General features: G+C 33.9%; 1 protein-coding gene across 4 annotated transcripts in view; it reads right to left on the bottom strand.

The window, feature by feature from the left end:
* LOC138712148 (dual 3',5'-cyclic-AMP and -GMP phosphodiesterase 11-like) overlaps positions 1-26,247 on the bottom strand; it is a 1,303,168-nt gene that overhangs the window by 932,785 nt on the left and 344,136 nt on the right. For 3 of the 4 annotated variants that reach the window (XR_011335642.1, XM_069843621.1, XM_069843622.1), the window contains exon 2: positions 4,062-4,137. The exons of the other annotated variant lie outside the window; for it this stretch is intronic. Coding sequence is in view for 2 of the 3 variants with exons in the window: in XM_069843621.1 (XP_069699722.1) it covers positions 4,062-4,130 (69 nt within the window). In the remaining variant the exon portion in view is untranslated. The remainder of the gene's footprint in view (positions 1-4,061; positions 4,138-26,247) is intronic. 4 annotated transcript variants of the gene reach the window in all.

Here is a 26,247-nt window from a genome sequence, read left to right on the forward strand (position 1 = left end):
TGCCGGTCTGAAGTTGCGTTCGGGCGCGGGTTCGATCCCCGCTTGGGCTGATTACCTGGTTGGGTTTTTTCCGAGGTTTTCCCCAACCGTAATGTGAATGCAAGGTAATCTATGGCGAATCCTCGGCTTCATCTCGCCAAATATCATCTCGCTATCACCAATCTCATCGACGCTAAATAACCTAGTAGTTGATACAGCGTCGTTAAATAACCAAATAAAATAAAAATAAATACAGAAAATAACATACGGAGGAGAGCGCATGGTTTTTAAACTGACGTTATAACGGTAATATCGTCTATCTACTTCGTTCCAATAGATGACGCAATAGTAAGCACATTCCTTTCACGGTTGATCTGGTTGGAGAACAGTATGCGCTTCTAGTACCACAGTGGATTCCGTTTCACAAACGGCACAATTCTCAAATAGGAAAAGAAGAGTTCATTAATTTAAAATCAGTGACTAAATATGGATGTCCTAATCAATAAAACTTTCTGTTTTCCTTTAACAAAAATATCACTACAAGATATAGAACCAATTCCCATTCAAATGGCAAACCCATTTCTTAGTGGCCGTATAGGGGCGTGTCTAATCCTCCTACGTAAGCAGTCGAAGTATGGGATGTCGAACTTGATTTCTGTCGAACTTAAGAGCTTCCACTGTATTCTGATTGTATAAAACTGTTTTCTGTATCCCCAAGTAGCATTTCTGTGGAGTTAAATATGTTACAAATTTTTATGATGTGTAATATGACTTTCAATAACGTACAGTCTTATACTTTGCTTAGTGTACAAAACATATTGATGGAATAACAGTCTATGTTACCCGTCCGATAGTAAATTTATGAGCGGAATTACGATGTAACATTTTTGTTCATCCTGTACAGTTAGCAGATTGTAACACAGATCGTTCTTCGGCACAACGCTTCAATTGTAACATGACACTGTAAGAAATTCCGAATATAGTTTAAGTATGATTTTGAACTTTAACGGTAAGGAATGTATACTTCCTTTCTTTCATTTTTGTTACTATTGTGTTGTGCGTTTGCGTTATATTTTATTTTTCATTATATATTTGCATTTTTATTTTTCAAATAAATAAATAAATAAATAAATAAATAAATAAATAAATAAATAAATAAATAAATAAATAAATAAATAAATAAATAAATAAATAAATAAGTTCTGTGGAGCAAGGACACAGGTATAGCTATGTTTTCAAAAGATCGCTAGCCGACTGATGTCAGCAAAACTGGTTCGAGCATAACTCTGCGCTAAAGAAAAGCATATCTCATATCTCGGCGTGCTTTACATGTTTCTAGCTGTAGTATGTTACAGGCCTAAAGCAAGGGTGTAGTTTATCATCCACATAAATATATATTTTTTAAAAATAAACTTTCTCCTCCCGCATATCACTACAGACGTCATCAATTCAACTTCAAGGTCACGTTGGATATATTGGTTCTTCGTTTGTCGATCGCAGTTTACATCGCTGTTAAGATAAACGTCAGCAATGACATTTAACCCTTAAATTCGCAAAGTATCCTATTGGATACAACAGGTTAATAGACTTTATCGTCTTGTTCCTGCAATAACTCCTATGTGACATAGCCTATTTGTCGATTTTCAGATTTTTGATCTATTAAATAACTTAAATAGTGATACAAGCACTGTTTCATTACCATCCGTATGGCAAAAGATCTCTAGGCCGTCCAAAGAAGAGATGGACTGAAAATTCTAGTTTGAGACCGTAACAGGCCACTTGGCCTAATACTTGTTAGGAAGACGACGACGAAATAGTGATACAGCAAATGATAAAATCTCCTATACGTAATTATATTTCTTTGTTTCGAAAATGTAAGAATTCAGTCTCCTACGGCTGCCATAGGATGAATAAATGTGTTTATCCATGACCATAACGAAAAGCATGCCTTTACTAAATACTTTTGCGTTTGTAAAGTAGGCTTTTATTCAACGTTACTTTAATTCACTAGTGAGATAAAGACTTTACCTCACAGTTTGAACTTTATCTCACGGTTCATTAGTATTTTCCTAGTACCCGGGTACACACATATACTTTTCCATTGAACTCTTACTCAAGAAGTTAATATATTAGTTACTAGATGTCACTACCTCTACTTCTTTATTACCATTTCTTAAATATACATACACTCAATCTCCTTCTCTTTTCTCTATCTGCTACGTCGTAATTTGTACATTACATCCATATCTAATATGCATCTTTTTGAAATTTTGTAATAATTTACATTTTGGGATGCGAGAAGACTTGAACCTGCGAAGCTGGGTTTATAGGACTTTAAAACAACACGCGTTAGTCAACTGAGCTAAACAGACACGATGATTAATTAAGTTTTAATATTCCTCTTAAGTTTACAGAAGTAAAATGTGAAATTATTTTAATCACAATAGTCCCGTGAACACTTCTAAATAATCCCTGAAACTTCAAAAAAGACGAAAATACACGTTTAAAGTGAAAAAATATATATTAAAATTATATAATTAATTATAATTTTTTATTTATCCAACGCCTTAGATACCATTCTTTACTAATCATGGCCTCCTACATCATGACCTACCTATAGTACACGTATTGATTCTAAAATCCATGCCCTGGTATGTGATTACATGAGGACTTATTTTCAACATATTTTCTTTTATAAAACAGAATTTTTCGTTATGGTCATGGATAAAATTACGTATGGTACTTGTGAGCGTGATCTTTATTGCACTTACCTCACAAGTACCATAAATAACTATTTTTCTTCTTACTGAAAAGTCTTATATTTTGCACATAGGAATTACTGCAGGAATAACGACGATATGCTATCATTTTAATAGAACAATAGGAAAAAAAGGGTAGGAAAATTAAAATTTCCAATACTATAATATTGTACAACATATAAAATATGGACATTGCGATAGTTGTTTTCTTTACAGTCCGACACAGTTTAATAAACTAGTGTGGGAAATGAAACAACTTATCTCTTGATATCCTCTTTATCAGTACATATTCCCTGAGCTGGAACTCTTGAGAGTAGCCATCTTGTATGCATTAAGCAACTATATTTTGTGAGTCTGCAACCTGTGGCTTTAGTTTGTTTATAGTTTGATTTTTCTTTTTATTTCTATTATTGTATTTGTGTTTCTGGTGGTGTGGAAGAGATGGCCTGATGACATTAACTACACCAGAATGAATGAATGAATGAATGAATGAATGAATGAATGAATGAATGAATGAATTGAGATGATGTAATCATCTGCGGTTGCTGAGGGATATGTAGAAGACAGCATGAAGAAAAAAAAGAAAGTTTACTGTTTTTGTCGAAGTTTTTTATACTGTGAATTTTAAAGTTGCCAATAAGAACATTCTTTTGGCGCTTAGAGACTTGACTTGAGAAAAATGATATTTTAGGTAATGGTTATGAAAAAAATCCTTTACACATATTTTTCTTTATCTGGGCCTCGTCCTTAAGAAGAAATCGCATGGCTTCTCAGCATGTCTCAAGAATTAATATTATTTAATCCTTAAAGAATAAATACTTTCAATCAATCTATAATTTCAGAGAGAAGTAAAACTCACTTTTCCAAAATTTAAACACAATCTAATCTGCTCAGAATGCTGACTGAACCAATTTTCTTCTTCTGTGTATATTTTGAAAGTATCCCTAATCTCGGGAGTTTATAAATCTCATTCTATTGTACGCTTGTTCCTGCAGAAATATTTTGATTCGTTGCTTTTTGTTAATTTACCGAAGAATTCTAAGGCTATCAACAGTACCACTTCAAAACCACAGTCAAAATTCACCTAAACGACGTTCTGTTTACGAATGAACTTTCATCTATGATGTCCTTGAAAACTGGAGCACTGCAAAATGCAAGGTGAGAACTTAACTTAGCAAAATTATTGCATAATGTCATGTTATGCACATGGCTTTAAAAGAGGAGAGACACACCTTGCAAGAGGGGTGGTGCAACGCTCACTTTCTGAATCACTACTAGGGTAGATTTACTTCTCCTATTACTGTCAAGATTAGACTTACTTACACTATCATCAATGGCATCATTGCTACTGTCTGTATCCATTCTCGGTCGTTTCTCACTTGATTCACCCATAAATGACCTACAAAAGGATTAATAAAATGAATGAGTACATAATCTAAAAATAAATAAATAAATGATGGGAATAACATAATACTAACTGAACCAAACATATTGTATGGGAGGAATTTCAAGACAAATTGCAGCTTTTCGAAGTCTGTTAATAAATTAATCAAAACATGTCACAGCTAACACTCCCTCCCACTCACAAAAGAAAACATTTTATTCACGTACCTATTGCTAATAACTAATTCCTGAATTTGCTTTCATTGCTTCAATATTATTGAGGATGATAAAAGAACAGCATTGGCTCACTAATAAAGTGAGCTGGAGGGTTTACGATCTACTTTGTCACCGAGAGCAGTTCTGAGCGAAATTGGTGAAAGAAATGTTTTGAATTTTATTTGTTTCATTTATTAAATTACTTAATGGTTTATTTATTAATTCACTCCTTCTTGCCTTCGTTCATTGACTGATTCATGCATACACTTATTTATTTATTCATTGTTTTATTTATTTATTTATTTATTTATTCATTTATTTATCCATTGTTTTATTAATTTCATGAATAAGTAAATTAGTTAATCAATTAATTCAGATTCTATTTATTTATTTACTTATTCCTTTACTCATTCGTGCAATCCTCACCCATTTATTTATTTATTTATTTATTTATTTATTTATTTATTGTTTTATTAATTTCATGAATAAGTAAATTAGTTAATAAATTAATTCAGTTTATATTTATTTCTTTACTTATTCATTTACTTATTCGTGCTATCACTCACTCATTTATTTATTTATTTATTTATTTATTTATTTATTCGTTTACTTATTTATTTACTTATTCATTTACTCTTTCGTGCTATCACTCATTTATTTATTTATTTACTTATTTATTTATTTATTCATTGTTTTATTAATTTCATGAATAAGTAAATTAGTTAATTAATTCAGTTTCTACTTAGTTATTCATTTAATCATTCGTTCTATCACTCACTCATTTATTTATTCTTATATTAATTTCATGAATAAGTAAATTAGTTAATTAATTCAGTTTCTACTTAGTTATTCATTTAATCATTCGTTCTATCACTCACTCATTTATTTATTCTTATATTAATTTCATGAATAAGTAAATTAGTTAATTAATTCAGTTTCTACTTAGTTATTCATTTAATCATTCGTTCTATCACTCACTCATTTATTTATTCTTATATTAATTTCATGAATAAGTAAATTAGTTAATTAATTCAGTTTCTATTTATTTCTTTACTTATTCATTTACTCTTTCGTGCTATCACTCACTCATTTACTTATTTATTTATTTATTCATTGTTTTATTAATTTCATGAATAAGTAAATTAGTTAATTAATTCAGTGTCTATTTAGTTATTCATTTACTCATTCGTGCTATCATTTATTTATTTATTCGTATATTAATTTCATGAATAAGTAAATTAGTTAATCAATTAATTCAGTTTCTATTTAATTCTTTACTTATTCATTTACTCTTTCGTGCTATCACTCACTCATCTATTTATTTATTTATTTCATGAATAAATAAATTAGTTAATCAATTAATTGAGTTTCTATTTATTATTTACTTATTCATTTACTCATTCGCGCTATCACTCATTTATTTATTTATTTTATGAATAAGTAAATTTGTTAATCAATTAATTGAGTTTCTATTTATTTATTCACATATTCATTTACTCATTCGTGCTATCACTTATTTATTTATTTATTTATTTATTTATTTCATGAATAAGTAAATTAGTTAATCAATTAATTCAGTTTCTATTTATTTATTTACTTATTCATTCACTCATTCGTCCTATCACTTATTTATTTATTTATTTATTTATTTCATGAATAAGTAAATTAGTTATTCAATTAATTGAGTTTCTACTTATTTATTCACGTATTCATTTACTCATTCGTGCTATCACTCATTTATTTATTTCATGAATAAGTAAATTAGTTAATCAATTAATTCAGTTTCTATTTATTTATTTACTTATTCACTTACTCATTCGTGCTATCACTCATTTATTTATTTATTTCATGAATAAGTAAATTAGTTAATAAATTAATTGAGTTTCTATTTATTTATTCACGTATTCATTTACTCATTCGTGCTATCACTCATTTATTTATTTATTTATTTATTTATTTCATGAATAAGTAAATTAGTTAATCAATTAATTCAGTTTCTATTTATTTATTTACTTATTCATTTACTCATTCGTGCTATCACTCATTTATTTATTTATTTATTTGTTTCATGAAAAATTAAATTAGTTAATCAATTAATTCAGTTTTTTATTTATTTATTTACTTATTCATTTACTCATTCGTGCTATCACTCACTCATTTGTTTATTTATTTATTCATTTATCTAATTTATTCATGGAATTCATTTTATTTATTTATTTGCTTATGTATTTCAGCACGTGTGTTGAACGGATACTCGTCCAGCGGACAGCGCTCTAAGTACGCCCATCGAAGCATTTGTTGCGTGAGCTGTGGATCGGTACACTCACATGGATCACCGTATGGAAAAACTCTGTCGAAGTTGCTTATAAGAAAGCAACATAGTTTCACATTTACATACATACATATATTTTTAAATAAACATTTATATATATATATATATATATATATATTAATTTATTTAAACTTTCAGTAATTTTCAAAGATACTAAACTGTAATTAACTAATCGTGGAAATTAAAAACTTCAGGTTTTCAATCGAATTTAATAGAAAGTCAGACCCTGAAGAATGATATAATCCGTTGAAAATAAATGTAAAGTTGTAGTCTTAATTGAATGTGTACAAATTAATCATTTGACGGCACTATTGTTTTTCGTGAAATAGGCTATAGGCCTAAATGCATATTTTGGAATATGACATTACATAAGAATCCGGACTCTAAAAAAATTTTGCAGTGTGACGAACTATAGTCCAAAATGTTTTGTGTTTGTTCTAACCACAATTAAAGCCACTTCCTTTGCAAATCAAACCCGAAACGACAACAAGACGGAAGTCAATGTTTTTTTTTTTTTAATATTACTCGAAACCTCTTCGACGCACGGAGACTATAATCGCGAATCGCGATGTATACGGCTACTTCCTTCTTTTCTTTGCCGTTTTTCCTTTTCTTTAACCAATACTACCACAACACCCATGCCGAAACGTGACTCGAACCCACAAACCTTAGGACCAAACGGTAGACACATTCCGTGCCTATTCCATATCAGTCACCCAGGCCGGCACTACTAGACTACTGGTCACGTGCATCAACGTCGGTTAAAAGATAGGTTACTAAACCACAGTTAAAAAGTAACGGTTAAAATGTAATTTATGTGCATCATTCATAACCACCGGTTAGGCTACTTAAACATGGTTAGTTAACATCTTATTTAACCAGGGTAAAGTCTGTGATGGTATACTGTTTCTACAAAATGACGAAAGGAAAACATCCATACCTTTGCAAAGATAATAGTCAACGTCTAAAAACGACTACATCGTTCTACATCGAAACGAACTTACCGTATATCTTCTCGTTGCAGTTTTTTTTTTGGCCGCCGTTATGTTTACAGGTTGCATCTCTTTGTTTTTCAGTGTTGTTAGGTTAGAATCGTACAAAATGGAGAATTAAAAACGAAAATGATTGCATCCCAATGTGAGTCTGAAGTATTCATAATTTCATTACTAGATTTAAATAAGGTGTGGGAAATCCTTAATATGTAACACAAAAAAAAAGGTGGAATGATCATACAGAAAATGGATGGAGAAGATTAGTAGGACTTTATGTACAATCAAGGGCTCCAATTATACCAGGGAAGTATGAAATATCCTAAGATCCATCCACAACCTTTCTTCATTAAGCCTGTGACGTAGGAAAAGAGACACTTGAGTTATCCTCATTAAAATACAGAAAAAAATCAGTTGCATGGAATCATAATGTAAACAGACGATTTGTTTCTGGGTTATTTCAAGTGGTCCATTTGTTGCAGCAGGAATGATACAATAGGTTCTGGTAAACGAAATCCCTCCTGAAATTTTCTGTACCGAATTCCTCGTAAGAATTCTCTTTCCACCAGTAAAACTTCACGTTCACATCATCCCTATCCAAGTACAATACTAATGATCTTCCAACTAATCAGCTGCAGATCTTGCCGCCATTTTGTTTTACTAGGTCCGCTAATCACTGGTTATTTCCTTTAACCGCTCGAATATGGCCGGTTAGAGATTATCATGGTTAACCTCCTGTTTAAGTTCTAACCGAGGTCGATGCACAGTAAAAATGCTTAACCAGGGGTGAAGTGGCAATTTTAAGTGGTGCGCGCGGTGGTTATACTAACCGACTTTGATGACTTTGATTATAGGTATCCTTTTAACCACTTTCCTAGCAGGTTTGAACCTCATAAGTGACACCAATAACGCATCAACTAAGCCAGAAATAATGGAGAAGGTTGGCCACTTCCTTTCCCCCTCCATTGCATACATCGCTGACTAGCAACATCTTACATTAATCAGACATCATATGTACATAAAGAACTATTCTTCACATCTCCCCTCTTTATAATAGAACTGGAATAAATTGTTTAAGTTACATATTTTCTAACACAATATAAAAGAATAGAAGTAACTATATGCCATTTATTCGGTTATAAGAAATACAAATAAATTAATATTCAATGAAACATTTTGTAAATGTAATTTACTGTAATTTAAACAGTGTAGAGGACATACCACAACCCTGTCTCAAACCTTGCGTTGTTCTAAATTCTTCAGATATACGTCGTCCCTATTTAACTGTAGCATAACATGCACTATAGGCTATATCCTTTTAATAAGCTGGATCAAAGGTTCCTGAATTCCCATATTCGTCAATGCACACCAGAGCTGAGAGATAGGTACAGAAACATAAGCCTGCTCTAAATCTATAAATACAAAGTGAATATCCTTCCCCTTTGCAGACATTTTTTCACATATCTCGCGGATTAGAAAAATATTATCTAAACATGAACCAGTTTCTTTATTAATTTGTTGGGTAACAGAAAGTGAAAACGACCATTTTCGAATTCTATTAAACTATTACCTCAGCGCCACGACGATGATAGTTTGAAGTACTAGAAATGATTTTTACGTAATATTTCGTGTCGGTGCATCATATAATTATATATATTTTTTGTCGTTCCTTGGATGATATCCACTGGTTTTGAGTAAGACTCCGGTGTGGCTTAGTGGATAAAGCATCAGCACGTAGAGCTGAAAACCCGGGTTCAAATCCCGGTGCCAGAGAGAATTTTTCTCCGTTTCACTATTCTTTCATCGTACGATGACGCAGAATATCTACATGGAACTTCATATGTACTTGGGTACATTAAAATTATATATGATATGCGTATATCACTTTGTGATTTAAGACGGCGCTTATTCCGTCGGATCCCAGTCACTCATACGAGTGCACCTCCACACATATGCGGACATACTGGGTGTTCAGTTCAAAGTGTGTCATGGCTCGCTGTATGCCGTCATATGGCTAGTCGATGAGCCTAGAGAATTCAATCTTCCTACACTTCCACAAAGGCGAATTACCTATGTGGCAGAAAAGTTGCATAGCAAGTACGGCGTTCATTCTGAAGAGTACGTACCGATACGTACGGTAACGCTGGTAGTGGCAGGAATGTGAACTGTTTAGAAACACGTAGTCTACTGAGGTGAGTTTTTTCTTACTGTCGGGATATGGGGAGAGAGTCAAAACGATTACTTACGTATTTGTTGACATTAACTTCGACGGTCAACATGGACACGGAGCATTTGATTTGTATTGTGGAATGTTGCCGTACGCAACCGATGATAACAAATACCCTGCGTACGACTTGCTCGAGCAAAACACAGTTCGAAAGAGGTTATGATAGCGCACAGACCGTACAGACCGCCATCTGTTGCTACGACGTTCAAGTTATACCGTACACGTTCTCATGTTCAGATTGAACGCCTTAAATATAGGCAACTTCTCTGACATAAAAGCTGAAACTCGCTTCAAATCGTTGACTCACAACAGTGACGTCATGACACATTTTGAAATGAACACCCAGTAGTTTCTACGTTCATAGACATCTATGACGTAGTGCAGAGGGCAGGCCACTAGAGGGAACCCAAGAGGTGGAACTTAAACTGAGACAGATTCGATCCGACACCGGGATGGGAATCCGGTGTGGCTTAGTGTATAAAGCATCAGCCGGTGCCGGAGAGAATTTTTCTCCGTTCCACCACTCTTTCATCGTACGATGACGCAGAATATCTGCATGGAAACTTCATATGTACTTCGGTACATTAAAATTATATAAAAATTATATATTATATAAAAATTATAAATTATAAAAAAAAATATATAAGATTATCTTTGTTTTCGATTTGACAGGAATTTATATTTTTGGTACGGGACCACATCTGTGGAGTAACGGTCAGCGTGTCTGGCCGCGAAACCAGGTGGCCCGGGTTCGATTCCCGGTCGGGGCAAGTTACCTGATTGAGGTTTTTTCCCCTCAACCCAATATGAGCAAATGCTGGGTAACTTTCGGTGCTGGACCCCGCACTCATTTCATCGGCATTATCACCTTCATCTCATTCAGACGCTAAATAACCTAAGATGTTGATAAAGCGTCGTAAAATAACCTACTAATAAAAGCCGGTACGGTAGTGGGAGGTCACAAACTGAAGACTCGTCCAAAAGTGAGTCGCGTCTCTAAAAAGTTTGTAAACCACTGATCTATTTGTAACATATTAAGGAAACAGACCAAAAATCCAATGTAATCTGCACACTTCATTTAATTTCTAGGATATCTGAGTTTGCAGTTCTTAACGTCTTCGTTACACAGGGTTGTGGGACTCTTTATGTCTATTAATAATTCTCACGACCGCTGAATGCCGATCAATAAAGCACATAATCGTGGCACGCAATGAGGTTTGTGCCAACTGCTGTAAACCTTGCGACGCGCGTGCCTTACGCTGCGCTGCTACGTACTCTGCAGTCCAGAGAGGTAAAAAATATCCAAGTAAAACTAAGTGAAATCAATCTTTATTTTCTATTACTTCACTTCATCTCCTCCTCGTTTTCTATTTCCTACTTCCTGCTCCAGCTACCCTTCACACATCTTACCTTTCCATTCTCCTGTCCACATTTTACTTTAATTCTTAGATTGATTTCTGTATCTGTTTCATCATTCTACTCATTAATATTTGCACTCTTTTGTTTTGACGTGATTACATCTTTATTTTTTTAACTTAGTTATTTAACGACGCTCTATCAACTACGAGATTATTTAGCGTCAATGAGATTGGTGACAGTGTGATGAAATTTGGCTAGATGAGGCCGAGAATTCGCCTTGATTACCTGATATTTGCTTATGGTTGGGGAAAACCTCGGAAAAAACCAAATCAGGTAATGACTCCAAGTGGGAATCGAACCCGCGTCTGAGCGCAATTCCGGATCGGTAGGCAAGCGTCTTAGCCGACAAACACGTCTTTAAAATCAGACCGATATAATGAGGTACCAGTACGAAAAAAGGCGATGTAACGATATAACATTTGCAGGGTTATCGTAACTTCGTGACTAACAATGTAATAACTACTGTTGTGGGAATTAATCGATTAATCTAACCGATTAATCGATCAATTTCTGTTCTAAGATTAATCGATCAAAAATATTTAATCGAATAATTGAGTCGATTGAAATTAATCAGTTGTAGTTGATATTAATTATTATTTTGTTAATACAAACTCATACCCAAAATTCCGACAATATTTCTCTCTCGGAAATTGCTTACTTAAAAGCACAATAGTACTATTATTTTCTAACTGTAAACCAGGTTGCGTAGGGAAAATCTTTGCACAAACACTTCAGAAAGAGATGGAGATATGAGGACAGTGACCTAGTCTACCTCTATTGAAAATTGAAACACAATGCGAAACCCTTATTAAGTTTTATGGTTTTCCAAAAAAACTTCCATCTTGTTGTTAGCTCATCTTCCTAGCATATGAAATACATACTTTTCTGGGATTCGTCCCCCTCATCCCTTATAAAATATCCATGTCTACACTGTGTGCAAGTGAGAGCGTAAGTACCTTCTTCTTTTTCTAAAATCTGGTAATTTGATTACAGAACAATAGAATAGGGGCCAGTCTTTTGTTTCGACCGCTGTAGCTTTGCAGTTGCAGTTGCAGTTGCAGTTTCTGTACTGAGTTTGTATATGAAGGTTGTGTGTTTAGTTTGATAAAGAAAAAAAATTAGTTTTCTGTGGTTTGTGAAAAGTGTAAACTCCTTTATGTCATATGAGAATTTGAAAGGGAAACTCGGTGAAACGTTTGAATTTAAATTGAACGATCGTGGAGAAGTGCTTGACAGAAAAAAAGTTTTTCGTGTTTAGTGATGCAGGAAACATTGTTACTAAACGTAGAGCGGCACTTAATTCGGAGCATGTGAATGCACTCACATATTTAAAATCATGGATGAAGCAGTATTAAATAGGTGAGTCTTCATACTTTTTGTTATTTAGGCTATGTTTGTCTCAAAAATTCCTGGAGAAATTTGACACAATAAATTATAAGCCTCATAATAAATATGTTAGTAAGTAATTAAAATAGTTATTTTGTAATGTAACGATACAATATATAGGGATATACAATATTTAATACTTATGCTTATCACCGAACACAAATTAAATTTAACAATAATTGTGTATCACAGTATATTAAAACATGTTTTCAACTCGATCAAAACTCGATTAATCTAGTAATAACACGATTGAAATAAATGTGGTCCCGTTCGATCGGGTATACGATTACAATACTAGAATGAACTTGAGTAACTGTCGGCCATTTTGGGTGCGAGTAAAAATTTCCGGGTAGTAGGTCTATATTTCGCGATCCCGACGTATCAGCGCCCTGATTGTGGTGCCAAACGAAAGATTTCGCTTAGATCTATCGATATGCATTCACGTAAACCAGTTACAGCCACATCTTTTCTCCCCTCTTTTTCCTACCCATTTTCCCTCCTCTTATATTTCTTTATTTACTCATATTTGAAAGGTTTTATTTGTAGATTATTCTTTCTTTAATTACGGTACTTCTTTCCTTTATACATTTTCCATTTTTCCCCTATTTCTCCCTCTTTTTTCTTCTTTCCTTCCTTCTCTTTATTCTCTTTTACCCTTCTTCCCTTCCTTTCCTTCCCCTCCATTTTCCTTCTTCCCGTCCTTTCCCTCCCCCTCCATTTTCCTTCTTCTCTTAATTTCTTTTCTTCTCTCTTTTCCCTTCTTCCCTTCTTTCCTTCCCCCTCCATTTTCCTTCTTCCCTTCCTTTCCTTCCTTCTCCCTTTTTCCTTCTTCCCTTCTTTTCCTGTGTTCTCCAATTTTCCTTCTTCCCTTCCTTTCCTTTCTTTTCCCTTTATCCTTCTTCCCTTCTTTTCCTGTGTTCTCCAATTTTTCTTCTTCCCTTCCTTTCCTTTGTTCTCCCTTTTTCCTTCTTCCCTTCTTTTCCTTTGTTCTCCAATTTTCCTTCTTCCCTTCCTTCCCTTTATTCTCCCTTTTTTCTTCCCCCCTTTCTTTCCTTCCCTCTCCATCTTCCTTCTACCCTTCCTTCCCTTTATTCTTCCTTTTTCCTTCTTTACTTCCTTTCCTTTATTCTCCCATTTTCCTTCTTCCCTTCCTTTCTTTTTTCACCCCTTTTCCTCCTTCCCTTCCTTCTCCCTTTAACTTCTTCCCTTCCTTCCCTTTATTCTCCCTTTTTGGAACTTGCATTCCTTTGCTTTCTTTTCCCTTTTTCCTTTTTCCATCCCTTCCCTTTATTCTCCCTCTTCCTTCTTCACTTCCTTTTCTTTGTTCTCCCTTTTTTTTCTTCCTCTATTTTCCATTTTTACTCTTACCCTTCATTACCCCTCTCCCTTCTCATACTTTCCTGTATTACTTTTATTTTTTCTGATTTTCTTTTTTCCTTCCATATCCTTTACCCTACTCTCTTTTAGTATCTCTCGTATTTGTTTCCTTACTTTTCTATTTTATCCTTCCTTCTCTTGTTCTACTTGACACTACTTCCTTCCTATCACATCCACTTTTTTATCCTTCTCAAAAATGGAGTGAAACAGTTCTTTCTTTGGATTATGCTCGCTTTCAATCGAAACTGGTATCTTTTTTGTAGTAATCCTGGCGACATCTGAAGTGTTAAAACGACATGAGTCAGGGACGGATTCCCTTTCAAAACCAATCTCAGTTCTTGTGTCCAAGTATTTTAGTCCTACATACAACTGGTTGATGCTTTTAACACCAGTCACCAATCAATAGATCTATGTTGGGAGATACAAAAATAACAAAATGTAGAAATTGGAAGATTAATGAGGTGCCTTTTCAAAACAAATGTATCAAAATACAAACATCATGCACTCCTCTGTGCCGACGAACGTTTCTGGAACCCTAGATCATATACACCCAGATTGCTCTGCGTTATAGGCTTTGACAGTAACAACTTTTATCAGGTTTACTATGCTGCCATCTAGTTGTAACATAAGGAGTCACGTCATAACTCCCATTTGAATTGCATTAGCGACTATACTGCCATCTCGTGTTCATTTACGGCGGACGGGTGGCGATCCTGGCGGTTGTTCTCTTCAAAGTGCAACCGATTTTAACATAGGAATGAGCAATCTATATGTGATCTGGGCTGGAACTAACCCACAGCCATCCATAACAGCATTTGGCCACAGAAAAACCTTGCGGCACTTTCGTCAGAAAAAATGCACACGTATATCTTCTTCTCATCTTCACGGTATAGGATGTTTATCCTGTTCCGACTCAATAGTCCATCGTCGTGTAGCTCTTCCGGGATCTCGTCTTCCTACTGGTTTGCACTCATAGAGGACGATCAGCATTCGTTTATTATCCATGCGTTGAACATGGTTACCTCATTTTTGTATACATATTTTTTCTATGATAGAGTAATTTCCATTTCTTGCCCTATTACTTCATTCCTAATGTTGTCTAATTTTGTGCATCCTTTAGTAGCTCTCAGGAACAATTTAATCTGTACTTTTTTTTTGTCGTATCGTAAGATATATTTCCTAAATAGTTAAAATGAGACACCTGCTCTAAAATTGTATCATTTATTACTATTTTTTTTATCGTTGCGCACGTATATAAAAGTAATAGGTCTAATTTAATAAACTGTATATACCGATAATTATCTGAATTGCAAGAAATATGATCGAAATATCGGTTCGACAACCTTAGGAAAAAGCAAAATAGTAACATGCGTCAGCGACATACGTATAGTCTTACATGGAACAATAGTCTTGTGTATAACTACACGATTTCACACACGAGAAGTAAACATATTTCACATGGCTAGTAACATTTGTTTACAGAAGGTCAGTGAATCTAGATCCCCTTTCCTTCTCGATGAGGGTCACAATCTTTCCGCGATATGCGGCACCACTGGATAGAATAGCGTGTAGTGGCATGGGTGTAGAGGGGGACGGGCAACTCATACACCGTTATCACTCCCCTTGACTAGAAAGGAACAGATAGATAAGAGGCTCGTGAACGTTTTTTAGAGCGAAAAAGTACGAGAGATTACGAACGGAGAGAGTGCAAGCCCTAGTAGGGGAAGAGAGCTTTAAAGAGAATAGAGTTGTCGTAGTTCCAACACCTTGCGCCAGAGGGCAACGTGTACTTGCAGGCGAACGTTTTCCGCCTGTTGGTGAGACTAAGAACTAACTGCAATGAAGAAAGTATAGCGAGGTATGAAAAAATATATTAACACGTGAAGAAAAATAGCTTGTGAAGTGTTAATAAATATTATTTTTAGGGCTCATGTACACCATTGGCCTGTTTAAATTTAGTAATATTCTAAAATGTATAACTTTTTAACCTGAACTCCTTCCATTCTGAAATAGTGTTTACTCAATTATTCTACATGATTAAATAAATTTTAGAATTACAAATAAATTTACCTATTCCGGTTAATATTTTAAAATGTTTTTTTTTTTTTCATTTTATTCACAAATAATGCCTTTACAAATTGACTCTGTAATTTCAACATACGATGTGACCTTCTTCTGACTCTTTTCTCGACGAACTAAAATTTTTTATTTTATTATTTTTTTTTTGCATAAAAATTCATGTAATAAGAACTCGTAAAGTTATAAGAGTGATCGAGGTCAATTTAGTTCTTCTCTATGAAATACACATGCTTGCAGAATTTCACCTATGCAACGTCACATTTGCGGCGGGGAGGCAAAGAGATGCTTTTTAATACGCTGACGCTACATTTTTACAGAAACATAGGTCTTCCAGAACAGTTCTTTTTCTGTAAAAATTCTCATAATAAGAATAAAAACATATTTATAGTTTTTGTTTTTGGGCCTACAGTATACGTCTGCAATGGGGAAGGCGAATAATAATAATAATAATAATAATAATAATAATAATAATAATAATAATAATAATAATAATAATAATAATAATAATAATACTTTATTGCCAAATCAAAGATAGGTATACACAAGTTATTGCTTTTTTATATAAAAACACTAGCATCTCCAGAAACATTAAGTTACATACTCGTGCTCAGGGGGCATTCCACATAATGTTAAGACATTTTATTAAACAACAGAGTAAAAAGTAAAAGAAAAACAGACGAAAAACACAGATAACACAATAATTGAACTTTAAATTTTCTCTCTAAACGGCAATTTTTAATTAATTCTTTTCAATAAGGAGCATTAGCAAATTGTACGTTTGGGAATTTATCTATTATCATGTTATAAAGCCTTGGACCGAAGTTGCTACTGTGATTATATGCTACAGTTGTGATACATTTAGGTTCTGTCAAGCATTATGTTGTCTGCTCTATTGGTTTTGGTCTGAAGATTTTACGGAGACAGTATTGGTGTCAATATCGAAGAAAAATAATGCCAAGAAATGTAACGACTTTAGGACTATCAGCCTCATATCGGACTTGCGTTTGACAGAGTAGATTGAAATAAACTGATGGGAATTCTAAAGAAAATAGGTGTGCATTGGGAATAGAGGAGGCTGTCAAGTAATCTTTACATGAAACAACGAATCAAAGTCAGGATAGGAGAAGATATGTCAGATAAAAGTGAAATAGGGAGAGGAGTACGACAAGGATGCCCTTTATCACCAACCCTGTTCAACATCTATTTGGAGAATTTAGTGAAGAACTATTTTCAGAACATGAAGGTGTGATAGTCGGAGTAAAAAGGAATAAATTGCATAAGATTTGCTTATGATATAGCGTTGTTAGCAGAAGAAGAGACGATACTAAGGGATATGCTAGTAGAGCTATATGACAGCTGTGAGCAGTATGAAATGAAGATAAATGTAAACAAGACGAAGAAAAGTAGGAAGGAAAAGTAGTAAATAGGGTAAGTAGAGCAAGTGGACAGCTTCAAATACTTGGGGTGTACTATAAGCAGTAACATGAGCTGCTGCCAGGAAGTCAAAAGGAGGATAGCAATGGCAAAGGAAGCTTTTAATATAAAAAGAGCATCTTCCGCGGACTTCTGGAAAAAGAATTAAGGAAGAAACTAGTGAAGTGCGTTGTGGAGTGTGTCATTGTATGGAGCAGAAACAAGAACATTACAACGAAGTGAAGAGAAGCGAATAGAAGCATTTGAAATGTGGATATGAATGATGGAGCGTGTAAAATGGGCAGACAGAATAGTAGTATATTGTTTACAATCTACAAAACCTAGTATATTTTGCATAACCAAAATACTGAATTTCGTTCTGATTTTTCTGGCGTACAGGTAGCTATCATAAGTGTGGGATATTTATCTTAATCCTAATAGCTAAAATAATTTTCCATACATAAATCCCCTATAAGAATTGCACCTTCCTTTCTCCTAAACTTTTCATTGTATTAAATAATTGTTGCATTGAGAATTTTCTATTGCATTGAGCCTGAAATTGAGTCATACTTTTAGTTTTCAAAATCGCGGCCTTCCAGTTTTCTCTATACGTAAATTTCAATGAGTGATACGAAATCAGACGATATAACCAAAACAAAACAAACTGATCGTTAGCATACAGGCTACAGATTACTGCTGAACGCTGGTTTATAGCAGAGACTAACAAGCCTGAAAAGGAAACATCGGCATCCAGACGCGCGGCGTCCAGGCGCCTGGATTATCCGGCACAGATTTAATGCTCCACAAACTGTACACGTAACAGACTAAACCAGTAATTAATAGTGACGTGAGACAGCTTGTGTGGTTACGAGCCACATGTTGGGAAACATGAGAACATACCCTTTTCTACTGGAAAGTCGTAAATAACAATGATTATGATAATAATAATAATAATAATAATAATAATAATAATAATAATAATAATAATAATAATAATAATGATGATGATGATGATGATGATGATGATGATGATGATGATGATAATAATAATAATAATAATAATTACTTACAAATGACTTTTAAGGAAACCGGAAATTCATTGCCGCCCTTACATTAGCCCGCCACCGGTCCCTATCCTGAGCAAGATTAATCCAGTCCCTAGCATCATATTCAAACTCACTCAAATACATTTTAATGTTATCCTCCTATCTACGCCTCGGGCTTCTCAAAGGTCTTTTTCCCCTCCGGCCTTCCAACTAACACTCTATATGCATTTCTGGATTCATCCGTACGTGCTACATACCTTGCTCATCTCAAAAGTCTGGATTTAATTATGTTAGGTGAAGAACACAATGCCTGGAGTTCTGCGTTGTGTAACTTTCTCCATTTTCCTGCAACTTCATCCCTCGTAGTCCCAAATATTTTCCTAAGCAACTTATTCTTGAAAACCTTTAACCTCTGTTCCTCTCTCGAAGTGAGAGTCCAAGTTTCAGAACCATTCAGAACAACCAATAATATAAGCGTTTCATAAACTCTAACTTTCAGTTTTTTTGGAAGCAGACTAAATGAAAAAGCTTCTCAACCGAATAATAACACCGCTCATACAGCAACACGAGCGAGCTATATACCATAGCATGTTCTACTATTTTGTAATTTATGACCACCTGCAATTGAAGATTGTCGAACTACTTTATTTCATTGTACATTTAACCATTAGCACATTGTTTGTTATTTCAATACTTTGTATGGTTTTAAATTTTATGTTACACGTATGTTCATAATTACATATGTTTACACTTCCTATCATTTTAATTTTTCAAACATTTTTAATGATTGTATTTAAACCAGAAATTGTAAGTTTTCATTACGTATCATTGCTTCGATGAGACCTGAGGATGCCATATTCATGGCGAAAACGTTCGTCGGTCATTATGTACCATTTTATGTAATAATGTAATGGTTTAAATGTTTGATTATTGATAAGTAATTCTGACGGTAATAAATCCATACATATTTGAAATGTTATTATTACACTTATCGGACCCAACATGCCTTTGAAATCGAATAATCACAGTCATTTTCCAAATTTATTTCGTGTTTAATTTCCTCTAGAATGTAATTTATATTTGTTACTGTTGCTCTAAGGTATTTGAATGTCTCCTCCTTTCCAACGGATAAATTTCCAATTTTTATATTTCCATTTTGTACTATGTTCTGGTCACGAGACATAATCATATAATTTGTTCCTTCTGGATTTACTTCCAAAGCCATCTCATTAATTTTGCTTCAAGTAAAATTCCCGTGTTTTCCCTAATAGTTGATGGACTTTTTCCTAACATATCCACTTCATCCGCATAAACAAGTAGCTGATGTAACGCGTTCAATTCCAAACTCTCTCTGTTTCTCTGACTTTCCTAATAGCATATTCTAGAGCAAAGCTAAAAAGTAAAGGTGATATGATAATGCATCTTCTTGCTTTAGCCCGCAGCGAATTGGAAAAATGTAAGACAGAAATTGGCCTATACGGACTCTGCTGTAAGTTTCAAAGACACATTTTAATTAAAATAACTTGTTTCTTGGATATACCAAATTCAATACGAATATTACATAAAACTTGTCTCTTATCCTAGTCACATGCCAATAATAATAATAATAATAATAATAATAATAATAATAATAATAATAATAATTTTTATTTAAGATTTTTCTATAGTACAGTAATTTTCATACCTCTATAACCCAAAAACCGCCACTATATTCGCTAAACCTTGCTCTTGAATACTGTAATCAATTTTTAGAAAATATAGTCACGATTTTACTGTCAACTTGTCGCTTTCCTTTTATTCACATAGCTCGATACGGCCCGGTCACTAGAAGCGAGCATAGTCGACGGTGCTGTACTACATCCATTCTCTAGTTGTCCCCAATGGTGTTATACAGCAAGCCATAGAAGTGTAAAATTCGCTAGATGTATAGTTTCCCACTTTAACTCGGCATCAATTCTTTGAGTATTGATCTTAATATCTCCAGTAGCGTCTTGCATTACAGACGCTATATTCGGTTCAAGTTTGTCGAGTCTTACAAAAACTGAAGTTTGCTTTAGAGAAGCAATTTTGTCATGTTCGTTCGAACTTTCCCCTTCAAGTTCGTTGCCTTCCCCTTTCCTCTCAACTCTTCATACTCTAACTGCGTAAGGATTTTGGAACAAATATTGCGAAGTTTTATATAGTTGTAAATACAGATAATGTTTATTACAAAAATATGATTATACATCCACAGAAATAAACATATAAGTAAATAATATATTTAAAACAATACATGACAATGTTTACTATACCAACTACTGACACAAAGTAGGCCTATAATTACATTCTTCATATAATATTAAATAAATCACAGTTGTTCGGCAACAATAGATATGTGACTATACGAGTGATGAAGGAATTATAATATCATGAACATTCAATGTTAGATAGTGTGTGTAAGACCATAAATGTAAATGATTTCATTTTCACACTACACATCATTTTAGCCTGTTAATACATAAAATAAACGAATGCTACATATTAACGTCATGCATGTCAGACACAATGTTCGGTCCATGTTTGTTGAGTATGGTGAAGTTCGATATTCACCAATATTCTCTTTGCAGTAGGAGGCCTGACTTCTATGTTCGACCTTGTGATGAAAATATTCACTGTTCTCCCCTTCCACTTCTTAATATTTTAATCGCTTAAGACAGTGGTCGTCAGCACTCGATGAAATGTGCAAAGGGTACGCGGTGCTGTCCCGTGTGCACTGTCGTGCAACAGGGAGAGATAGAGAGCATACCCGTTAGCAGCTACGGAGTGCACCCTAGTGCACTGCGTTTTCCGCGGGTAAGAGAGACTAGCCCCAGCGTGCTCTGTGCTGACGACCCCTGGCTTAAGGGTTTGAGCACATCTTGCGATTACGTTGCATATGAAATAATGTCTGTAATATCTTTGTTTCCTCTCTCATGTTTGAACATTGTACGATAATAGTCGGTATTATGAATATATTATACGTTTTTAAGAAGCTATTTTGTTTGATTTATTTATAGGTATATTTTTGTGAATGTTCAGTCATTAATAGCAACAAAGTTACCTATAGGCCCTATTAATTACTAGGCGTAACTTCGTAAGATACGTGCCTAACACCCTTGTGCAACTAAATCATAAAGGAGCACGGAAGGGAGAAACTAAGAAGAAAGGCATGACGGAAAAGGTTGAACAAACATGGCAGACGTGCTTCGACAAAGCGAACTTCGGTTTTACAGAGATTCGGCAAACATGAATCGAAGCTAAGGCCTCTTACACACGACGTTCCGGTAGAATACTTTACTTGCATCTACAATCAACAAACATCGCTACGAACATGACTATTGAAACAGGTTTTTAACGAATTCTCGCTTATTTTAGTTTACATGCTTCGCTTCTAAGTATTGTTGGATGCCTATAGAGTAAGTCGACATTTGTATTGTCTTGATTTTCTTCTCCTGTTGTACTATCTTGATTTTTCTTCTCCTGTTGGAACACTCCACGACATTAATCACTATTACATTTTCACTTAGGTACCAATATTTGTCTTACAGCAGGCCAGAATTTTCCGGGAAAGAATCAAGATGATGATGATGAAGAAGAAGAAGAAGAAGAAGAAGAAGAAGAAGAAGAAGAGGAAGAACTGGTCACAGTCTGGATTCTGGTTTTATTGATATCCGAAAAATCAGCATCCATGAATATATTACATCGACATGTACTGAATATAATAACAGTAACAATATGGCCTACTGTCTTCCACTGTACATGAAGTGTCATTTCATTATTCTCGGCTACATATCCAGTAGATCTGGATTCGATTTATAACAGAAAAATAGAGATTTCTCCACCAATAGATGTGGAAGTGTGTTTATTGCTTTCGGATTGTATTGTGATGTTTGAAACGGTAGGCTGTGCTTCCGCCATGTTTACCATAATGGTTAAAGTTCCGTTTTTGTAAATGTCTAACTTTGGTTTAAAATCCTCAAAAAAAAAAAAAAAACAAGTAAGAACAAAGGCGTGAAGGGCCCGTTCTTGAAAATAGATTGTAATATTATGAAATAGGCAGCTGTAGTTGTAACAGCAGCAGATATAATAGTGGTGTAAATGAAAATAGCAAAAATAATATGGCTAAATGGCCACTTTCATCGAATCGAGTTTCAAAAGACTTCGCCACGAAGTCCTGCTTTGAACAATTGCGCTCAAAGTTTAGCAAGCGGTGGCAATCGCCGATATTACAACGCTGCATTGTCTTAGAGTTTGTCGAACTTCTATCCAGTTCCACGTGACCGCGACGTAAATGTAATTAATCGAAGCTTTATTGTGTAAAGTCTCTGAGAGCGTGACACACTTCCTCGCGGTCAATGAATAAACTTCAAACGTTGCGGTTTAACTACATAGCAGATTTAACTTTTGGATTTTGTTCAAGGGACTAAAATGCCCGCATCTATGCTTAGTCATGTTACTCCACGTTTTGTAAAAGAGATAAAAGAATTCAGGTAGACAGCAAAGCAAGAATAAATGGAAGACAGAAGCGAAGGAAAGAATAATAAAGAGGGGCTAAAGAGAGAAGAAAAAGGCAAGTTAGACAAGGATAAATATGGAAAGTAAAGAAAGGAAGAAAGAAAGAAAATTGGAAGAAATAAATAAAGAGAGAAAACAACAAATAAAAAAAATAATAAATGTAGGGGAAAACCGAAAAAAATGTAGATTAAGAAGTACAGAAAATGAAAAATGAGGAAAATGTTAACGACATAAATTAAATAAGAAATTAAGTTTGAGAAGAAAAGAGGTACTTAAGACAAAATAAAGAAAAGGATGGAAACCATGAGAAAAGAAGACATAAAAACAAGAAATAGCGAAATTAAGAACTGAAAGAAAGAAAAAAATTCAATGGAAGAAGAAGTAGGCGCAATGAAACATGAAGTCACAAGGAAAAATAAAGAAGGCGCAAAGAAAGAGGCGGAAGATGCAATGAAAGAAGAAGATGCAATGAAATATGGAGGAGAAATGAAAGAAGGAGTGCAATGAAAAATGGAGGAGCAATGAAAAATGAACGAGGTGCAATGAAAAATGTAGGAGGAGCAATGAAGGAACAAGGAGGTGCAATGAAAAATGTAGGAGCAATGAAAGAAGAAGAAGGTGCAATGAAAAATAAAGAAGATGCAATGGACGAAGGAGGTGCAATAAAAAATGTAGGAGGAACAATGAAAAATAAAGAAGATGCAATGGACGAAGGAGGTGCAATAAAAAATGAAAGAGTAGCAATGAAGAAGGTGCAATGCAAAATGACGGAGCAATGAAAGAAGGAGTTGCAATGAAAAATGAAGGAAGAGCAATGAAAGAAGGAGTAATGAAAAGAGGGGGGCAATGAAAGAAGAGACGCAATGAAAAATGAAGAAGAGAGAGTAAAGAAAGAAGAAGTTTCAATGAAATGAGGTGCAATTAAAAGTGAAGAAGGAGGCGCAATGAAAAAATTAAGGAGGAGCAATGTAAAATGATGGAGATGTAATGAAAGAAGAAAGAGCGATGAAAGAAGTCAAAGGCGCAATGAAAAATGATGTTAGTAGACAATGAAAAATGAAGAATATCCCATGGAAGAAAGAGGCGTAACGAAAAAAGAATAAAAGGAGGTGCAATAAAAATAAAGAACGAAGCGCAATAAAAATGAAGTAGGCGCAATGAAAAATAAATGAAAAAGGAGGCGCAATAAAAATGAAGTTGGCTCAATGAAAAATAAAGAAGAAAACGCAATGAAAGAAGAAGGAAGCGCAGTGAAATATGAATGAGGCGCAATGAAAAATGAAGGAAGCACAATAAAAAAGGAGGGACAATAAAAATGAAGTAGACGTAATGAAAAATGAAGGAGGCGCAATGAAAGAAGAAGGAGGAGTAATGCAAAACGAAGAAGATGTAATGGAAGAAGGAGGCGCTATAAAATATGGAGGAGGCGCAATGAAAAATGGAGGAGGCACAATGAAATAAGGCACAGTGAAAGAAGAAGGAGGCGTAATTAAAGAAGAAGCAAACGCAAAGAAGATATATAGAAAAATGCAAGAAGAAAACAAAAACAAAAAGAACAGTAGAAAAAGTGGGCAAAGAATTAATCAATTAATCAATTAATTAATTAACTAATTAATCAATCAATTTATTAATAAATCAATTAATCAATCAATCAATCAATTTATTTATTAATCAATCAATCAATCAATTAATTAATCAATTTATTAATTAATCAATCAATTTATTAATTAATCAATCAATTTATTAATTAATCAATCAATTTATTAATATACCAATTTATCAATCAATTAATCAATTAACGAATTAACCAATTAATGAATTAACCAATTAATCAATCAATTAATTAATCAATCAATCAATGAATCAATTAATCAATCAATAAATCAATTAATCAATCAATCAATTAATAAATTAATTACTTAATTTATTAATCAATTGATTAATTAATTAATTAATTTATTTGATTGATTGGATTTATTTATTGATTTATTTATTTATTTATTTATTTTATTTATTTATTTATTTATTTAACTAGCTAGCGAGTAGGCTACAAATTAAATTTATAAAACAAAAATGTTAAAGAGAGCAAAGAAGGAGATATAAATAATAGAACTGCATACGTGGTTTGAAGAAATGCAAATAAACACATTACGAAAACAGCGAAAACTGGAATAGAGACTCCACTAGAATATACTGTACGTCCTTGTCGTGTCTCTTGATGCAAAAAGAAACGGCAGTGAACGACTGAATCAAAATCTGTACACGCATATAGAACATGTGAATACACAAACATTGACTGTTCCTTCCTATGCCATTGTGCGTCTACGAATAGAATCTCTGCAATCAGGATTCAGACTCAGTTTTCTCCTTCTAAAAGCAACCCATGGGACAACCTCGTCATGCAGATAGCATATATTGCAGGCGCTACCGATCAGCGAGTTGTTGATAGGGTGTAACAGTTATGTCACGCTTGCTGTATTGCAACTCGAGTCTTTGCTCCTAGCACGTCTTTGAATTGGCGTCAACTAACTGAAGGTCATGCAAGCAAAGCTTATTCAGTCGCTGTCTATAAACGCCGCCAACACTTCACGATATTATATAACAAAATTACAATTAACAAATGTCTAGATATCTGCGCAATAGTTACGAGAACAATGGAAAGTTAAGCCACAGCCATTTTCTTACTAATTCCATCACATTTTTTTTCTTGTGAAAATCACGACTACGTGAAGTATGTCTATGCCAAACATTTATCATTGTACGAAAAAGGAAATCATTAAATTTACATTATAATATTGGGAAAAACTTGCGTTGGCAAGAAATATCTCACACTGCGTGCATAACATAATAATTATAACATAACATAACATAACATAACATAACATAACATAACATAACATAACATAACTTAACATAACATAACATAACATAACATAACATAACATAACATAACATAACATAACATAACATAACATAACATAACATAAAACATCATATACCGTGTTCAATAATGAATGGAAAATTCCGGCACTTCTTTTTACGTTCACAACGTCATATGTTTGTTTGCTAAGCCTAACCAAAGACAGATTATCTGTAGTTTAATAAATTT

Source organism: Periplaneta americana, chromosome 13 (genome assembly GCF_040183065.1).
Source record: "Periplaneta americana isolate PAMFEO1 chromosome 13, P.americana_PAMFEO1_priV1, whole genome shotgun sequence".
Taxonomy (NCBI): domain Eukaryota; kingdom Metazoa; phylum Arthropoda; class Insecta; order Blattodea; family Blattidae; genus Periplaneta; species Periplaneta americana.